At 31.6% G+C, this 7,440-nt stretch overlaps 1 protein-coding gene across 1 annotated transcript in view; it reads right to left on the bottom strand.

Moving 5' to 3' along the window:
* LOC103600058 (protocadherin-15-like) overlaps window positions 1–7,440 on the bottom strand; it is a gene marked incomplete at its 5' end in the record, with an annotated part of 167,732 nt that overhangs the window by 135,145 nt on the left and 25,147 nt on the right. Inside the window, one exon of the mRNA XM_008584293.1 lies at window positions 1,340–1,449. Within this exon, the coding sequence (XP_008582515.1) occupies window positions 1,340–1,449 (110 nt within the window). The remainder of the gene's footprint in view (window positions 1–1,339; window positions 1,450–7,440) is intronic.

The raw sequence follows: 7,440 nt of genomic DNA, 5'->3' as shown, positions 1-7,440 counted from the left end.
TGGTAAACATTATAATATCCTACCACTTGCACTCTCCATATCAATTCCTCACTTTATTTTTCTCCATGGAATTTATCACCACTTATAATACTACATATTGATGTGTTTAGTAATTTTTACTGTTTACCTTGCCTTATCAGGCTGTTAAATTCTATGAGGGCAAAGATTATCTATTTTGTATACTCTTTATCTCTAGTTGCTCTAAGAATACTTGGTGCCTAACTTATGCTCAATAAATATTTGTTGAATGAATTAATAAATAAATACTTTGAATGTAAAATAGTCATTGTGAGGAAGAGAGGTTAAGAAATAGAGCCACTTTGCTTATCTTCAAGGAAAATAACATATGGAATCAAAAAGAGAAAGTTTCAGAACAGCTTAAAAAATCATAGCTTTAGTCAGATGTTGGAAGTCCAAGGAAAAGGAAGTTCGGTTGCTTTTAAGGAAGAAGCATAGCAACACAGTAGAAACAAAGAAGAAAGATAGTAAAATTAAGAAACTGAGCATTTGCTGTAGTGGCAGCAATTTCTAATAAGTGTTGGTTGTTGAAATGCTTTAAATACAACTTTATAATTCTCCTTGCAAACTGCCTAGCGGCATTAACATTCATTTATTTATTAAATATTTAATGTTAATTCATCTATTAAATATATATTAACTATTTCTTTACTACCTACAATATGCTAGGCTATTCAGCATATCAAAAGAGAAAACAGAGGACAATTAACCTATGCATAATAGGTGAAACATAATCAATGAGAAAGACTGAACTATGAGATTATCCCAGATCCTAGCAAACTGCTATGATTCTTAATGTGATTAGCTGACAAAACTCAAATTATTTGTTTACTTATAATCAATAACTATATGTCTACTTTAACTGCTTGGAAATCATATTATATAATATGCAAGGTTTTTAACGTAAATGCACTTGTTTTGGCATTCACACTTATTTACGATTCTAAAATTTCTTCAGGATGAATTAAGGTGTGACATGTTGCAAGGGTCATGGAAAGTATAGATAGTGAGGAGAGACTACAGTAGGCAATAATCATGACTAAAAGCTGAAAGTATGATGCATTAATGCTGAAGAAATGTCATTAAAATACCACCAAATGAGGGGAAGGGGAAGGCTTCTACAATTAGATATTTGTGGGGAAAAAAATCACTTTGGCTCACATAACTGGATTTTCCATCAAGTTCAGCATATATAGTTACTAATTACATTTAAGATAGGAACAACTTTATTAGAATAAAATAGGATAATAATAATTCAATCTAAAATTAATCCAAACATAAGTTTATTGGTTTATGGTGAAAACACAGACTATCTACTCACCTTCTTCATTTCCGGAAACAATGGAGTACACAATACTTTGATTGATGGCTGCAGCAGAAATTACACCAACCATGGTCCCTCTGGTTGCAAGTTCACTTACTGGAGGAGGTCTGCAGTTGTAGAGAAGATGATTTATTGATTTTTAAAGACTATTTTTAAAGGCAACTTTAGGTTCACAGAGAAATTGAGAGGAAGGTTAGAAATTTCCCATATACTCTCTGTCCCAACACATGCATTGTCTCTTCCATTGTTAATACCCACATTGTTATATTTGAGGCAATAGATAAATCTATTGACACATCATAATCACACAAAGTTCATAGTTTACATTAGGCTTTCCTCTTGGTGTTGTACATTTTATGGGCTTGGAAAAATGTATAATGACATGCATCCACTATTATAGAATCATATAGAATATTCTCATTGTCCTAAAAATCCTCTGTGCTCTTGCCATTCATCCTTCCCTCAATCCAGCCCTTGGAAACCACTGAACTTTTTACTTTCTCCACGGTTTTGCTTTTTCCAGAATCTCATATAGTTAGAATCACATATTATGTAGCCTTTTCTGATTGGCTTCTTTTACTTAGTAATATGAATTTAATGTTCCTCTATGTCTTTCCATGGCTTGATTAGCTCATTTCTTTTTGTGCTAAATAATATTAATTGGCTTCTTTTACTTAGTAATATGAATTTAATGTTCCTCTATGTCTTTCCATGGCTTGATAACTCATTAGCTCATTTCTTTTTGTGCTAAATAATATTGCATTGTCTAGATTGTACCACAGTTTATTTCCATAAATGAAGATATATTGTTTGCTTCCGTGATTTGGTAATTATGAATAAAGCTGCTATAAACATCACTGTGCAGGTTTGTGTGTGACCATAAGTTTTCAACTCCTTTGGTTAAATACCAAGGAGCATGATTGCTGGACTGTATAGTAAGACCATAGTTACCTTTGTAAGAAACTGACAAACGTCAGTTTCTTCAGTCTTCTAAAGTGGCTTTACCACTTTGTATTTTCTCAAGCAATGGATGATGAGAGCTAAGTAAAAGAAGCCAGTCAGAAAAGGGTACATAACACATCCTCACCAGGATTTGGTGTTGTCAGTGTTCTGAATTTTGGTCATTCTAATAAGTGTGCAGTGTTTTTTGTTGTCGTCGTTGTTGTTGTTTTTTTCTTTTTTATCATCTATTGTATAATGATTGGGTATTGAATTTAATAATAGAATGTGTTAAGTGTTATGTGTGTCTTTATTTGAATAGTACTATTATCTGAAATTTTCAAGGAAGTACCATTTTTAGGCTCCAGCCCTAACAACCTGTGTTCAATATTATGTAAATACACTTGGTTAAGAATGTGTTATCAGCCACATTATTTTTAATTGTGTCATATGTCATACAGAATTCTTTTCACTTGTCTACAAAGCACCAACTGGACTAAAATCAATATATGGATACAATTTTCTACCTCAACTTGCTAAAATTAAACGTTGCTCTTGTGTTGTTGATTTAACATATCTAAGAAAATGGTTTTCACATGTTTTTTCTAGCCCTTATTCCTGACTTACTGCAAAGCCTAACTGTATCAAAAGTATTTGAATGAACAAAAATTCACATTTCCTTTGAATTCACTTATTTTGCTTAAATATAGCCATATTATGGCCCTAGAATTATGGTATCTACCTAATTTCAAAAATGTATTTTTAACAATACATTATTTTATTTTCAAAATATCAGTTTTATTTTTATAATATTGGTTACTATAACTAGGCTATTATAACTTTATCTTCATAAATTAATACCAAATGATCTCTTCTAGAATTCACATGTATTTTGTCATCCCTCTGCAGTAGATTCAGAAAGTTATTAAATACAAGATCTTAACCACATCTCTAGATCTTTTTCTAGTCTAGTCCAGTCAACATCACGCATCTGATTTCTGTAAACTTTAGATTCTATTCTTAAGTTGATAAGACAAATCCCATTGCCATTTCTGTCACGTTTTTTTAGTATCCTTTTCATATTACCTCTAATTTTTTCTCCATCCTTTCAGTTCTTCTATTCTAAATTTCATTGTGCAATTACATTGTGCTTTCATTGAAACCATTTATAACAAATCTTGAACTGCAAATATAGTCTGAAAAATTAATTGTGTACAACTCTTTATAAACATCTGGTACAAACCACTTGGTTTTGTTTGTTTGTTTTGTTTTGTTTTGTTTTGCCACTGTAGTTCATATGCTTGGCTTATTAGGTTAACTGAATGCAAGGCGATCTCTCTTACAGATTTTCTAGCACTTATTGACAGTCTGTATATTCATTGCATGCCTAATAACTATTTCTTTCTAAAGAATAAGGACCAAACTATATCATTTTTAATTAAAATAATTAAGTAGATATTTATTTATTTAACTTATTTAACTTATATAATTTATTTATTTATTTTACTCCCATGTTTACTGCCTTCTTTTGATAACAACATCCAGATATTGTTTTGGATAATCATGCCTCCTCCTTTCTCAGTCTAAGTTGTTTAAGTAAGGCTGACCCAATCCCAGAGTGTCTATATGGATAGACACATTACTCATCTCTGACTAATAAGGACACTTTATCCTTTGCTCAGTGTTCATGTGTGGTATATGTTTCATGCAAAACCAATAAAATTCTTATCCATAACTTTTATTGTAATTATTAGAAAATAAAAGTATTCTCTTTATTTTTGCTAGAATTTTAATATTGGTAACCTAAGAGAGGGTTCTTTTTGATAATACCAACACCAATAAATGAGCAAAAGGTTGAAAATAGATCCACTGTACTTTGACTAGTATTGTAAATACAGCTATACCTAAAGACAAGGAGGTTCATTTCAGTTGCTGAGACAATAAATTATCTTTTATTTCTCCTTTATCTAGGATCTCTATCACTTCCAATCAAGAGTCTCAACTAATTAAAATAATTGTTTAGATTAGAAAATTATACAGTTTGCCTAGGTAGATCTTTCTAAAGTGATGTATTTATAACACAATTATATTCCATAAGCAATTTATCTAGACATTATCATAGTGTTGGTTCACTGAAAATCAGGATGTCATAGGTCAACTTTCACCTAAAATAATAGAAGTCTACCCCCAAAAGGAAGGCACTTAGAAAAGTGACACTAGGTTAGTTTTGATGGACTGCTTTGATTATGTACAGATAAATTTTTGTCCAATATTACAGATTACAAAGATACATTAAGACTATTTGCTTCTGTCACATTGCTTATTGGATGACCATGGTGATTTTAAATCATTGAACCTGGAAAGATTTAAAATTAGAGAGCTATAGAAATAAGCTGGGGCAGAGTCCCAAGAGGGGCCTCAATTATCTCTCCATCCTTGTCTTCCTGCACTTGTGTATTTCTCTCCTCTTGCTTGAAGGTCACATCACAACTTGGTTCTGACCAAGAGAATAAATACTGCACAATTACCTCAGTGATTACATTACATAAGACTGTAACTTGTAACTTTAGTAGTGCTGGAAGACTCTCTGACTTATCCCTTGTTGAATTTGATGAAGTGAGCTGCCATATAGTGTAGTCTACAAGGCAAGAAACTGAAAGTGAAGCCTGACTAATAGCCAGCAAGGATCTAAGGTCCTCAATTCAACTTCCCACAAAGAACTGAATCCTGCCACCAATCACTTGAGCTTGGAAGTGAACGCTTCTTTCACTGAATCTCAGATGAGATTCTAGCCCTGGCCAACCGTTTGATAAAAACCATGTGTAAAATCATAAAACAGAGGACACAGCTAACCCATGCCTGGATTCCTGACCTACCGAAACTTTAAAATGGTAACATGTCATCTGAACCCATTAAGTCTGCATTAATATTATTACACTGCAATAGGTAGCTAATAAACATGCCTTAGATATTAGAGCAATGAATTGTTAATTGTCTTATGTCAGATCAAATTACATACATCTTTTCAAAACGTTCAACATAAGAAAAGATATGTTAGTCATATTCTCAGATAATTTTTCAAAAACTGAAATCTTTTATGTGGAAGTAGACATTGCTTAAATTTGTCTATTTTGTTAGTGTACACATGAAGTAAGAGTTAATTTTTTTTACTTTCCATAGTTAATCTGTTTACTCCTTCTTATAAAGTACAGAAATATAATGATTGCAACTAATACACCTTTAGCTTTAGCTTTAACGTTAGAAAAATGCCATTGCATTTTGAACATTAAAAATAATATTTTGTGTGCATTTTTGCTACCTCAATTCTATGATCAGGATGAAAATAATTAATACTGGAAAAAATAACTGGCATAATATACGAAGACATTTATATCCTATGCATACCACTAAACACACTTAAAATTTTATTTGTTAGTAAATGTTTGCAGCAGAATTACTTCTAGACTAAATATCTTCTCACTAACCTTTGTGTTAATTGTTCCAGCACACTTCTTTCTACCAGAATCAAAACATACTATAAAAATGCAATTTTCTCCTGACTAGAATTAAATGAGCCTCTATGATAACGTGTATTAGATTACAAAATCTCAATTCGTTTTTATTTATTGCCGGGAAGAACCAATTTTATTATTGTTTTATGCCCTAGAAAATACCAGTTACATGACTGAGTCAAATTACATACTCTCTTTGGAGGTACATGTGTGTTGAATACGAAATAAAGGAGTTGGTATACATCAGGATACTTAAAGACAAATGGACAGAGAAGGTAGAAACAACCAAATTGAATAAAGTGGGCTGGGTATAAATTAAGAGAAAGAGGAATGGAAATAAGAAATTAGATACTGCATAACTACTATGCAATAATGCAAGTCCAGTGTGATTTTTCAATAGACAAATGAAATTAAATTTTTTTATGTGAATTCTATAAACTTTAAAATTTTTATAGCCTTTAGAAATTTATTTTTTAAAAGCAGTAGGTGACTAGATTTGATTTCTAGCCACATGGTTTATGATTTTTAGAGTAGATAAATGATTTCTAATGTTTTACAGTTCAACCGTTCTGAGTCTTATAAAATGTGATTTATCATTACCTCTTTTCTTTCTAATGAGTACAATCAAAATCTATTGCTAAATTTCAGAAGCAATTAATTATGGCCAAATAAAGGATTTCTCATAAGAAAGGTTTATCTTATTTTATTTTATTTTTTGTATTTATTCATTTATTTGGAGGTGGCTGGCCTGTATGGGGATCTGAACCCTTGACATTGGTGTTACCAACACAGTGCTCCAACCAACAGACCTAACTAGGCAGCCCCTTTTTCTTTTTAGAAAACAAATCTCTTTTCTCACTTTTAATTCCTATACCTGCAATTCATCCATTTATAGTAGATAATGTATCACTAGTCCTCTTCCAATTGATTGAACTTTTTAACACCTGATTCAAAACAAATGGTTTGGTGTCTGAAATTCTGGAAATCTATTTTTCAAAGCTAGATTTACTGCCAGTATTGTTGACAAAAAGCACTCTTAAAATAAAAGGAATACTTGAAACAGACAGGGTTTAATAATGGAACTATACAGTTTTACTAATGAAGCACAGGAGTCAAGGGACCAACTAAATTCCTATTCCCTAGACAAGGATTGCTAAGAGCATGCTAAAGGAAATGGTAAACATTTTAACAAATATCAACCTCAAACACTGTAGAGACTAATGGTTTTACATTTTAACAATGTCCTCAGTAAGGGCCTTCATCTAAGGCTCTTTCATAAGGCTTGATCTGAATTGGGTTTGGTGCCCCTGATCCCATCACTGGTTCCTGTTACCCCCCAAGGGGCACACTTTGAACTTTATTGGCCATTTTAAACAAAATCCACAGGTTTTGACTAGAATTCCAAAATCACTTAAACTAATACTTAAATAGAAGCCTAAAATATTTCAATTAAATAAAACACAGTTATGATAAATACCAAATTTAAATTTTATTGGTTCATTAATGCTACTATTTGCATTCTTTGTACCACTCTAAATTTTTCATGTAAAATGGCTGTGTATTTTTTAAATTAATGGACCTTTTTTTTTCCAATGTGATTGATAAACAAGTTAAAATAACGATACTCTTCTATAATGCCCATGCATT

This window comes from Galeopterus variegatus, unplaced genomic scaffold (genome assembly GCF_000696425.1).
Source record: "Galeopterus variegatus unplaced genomic scaffold, G_variegatus-3.0.2 Scaffold3210, whole genome shotgun sequence".
NCBI classification, from domain to species: domain Eukaryota; kingdom Metazoa; phylum Chordata; class Mammalia; order Dermoptera; family Cynocephalidae; genus Galeopterus; species Galeopterus variegatus.
This window is presented reverse-complemented; position numbering and strand designations above follow the sequence as displayed.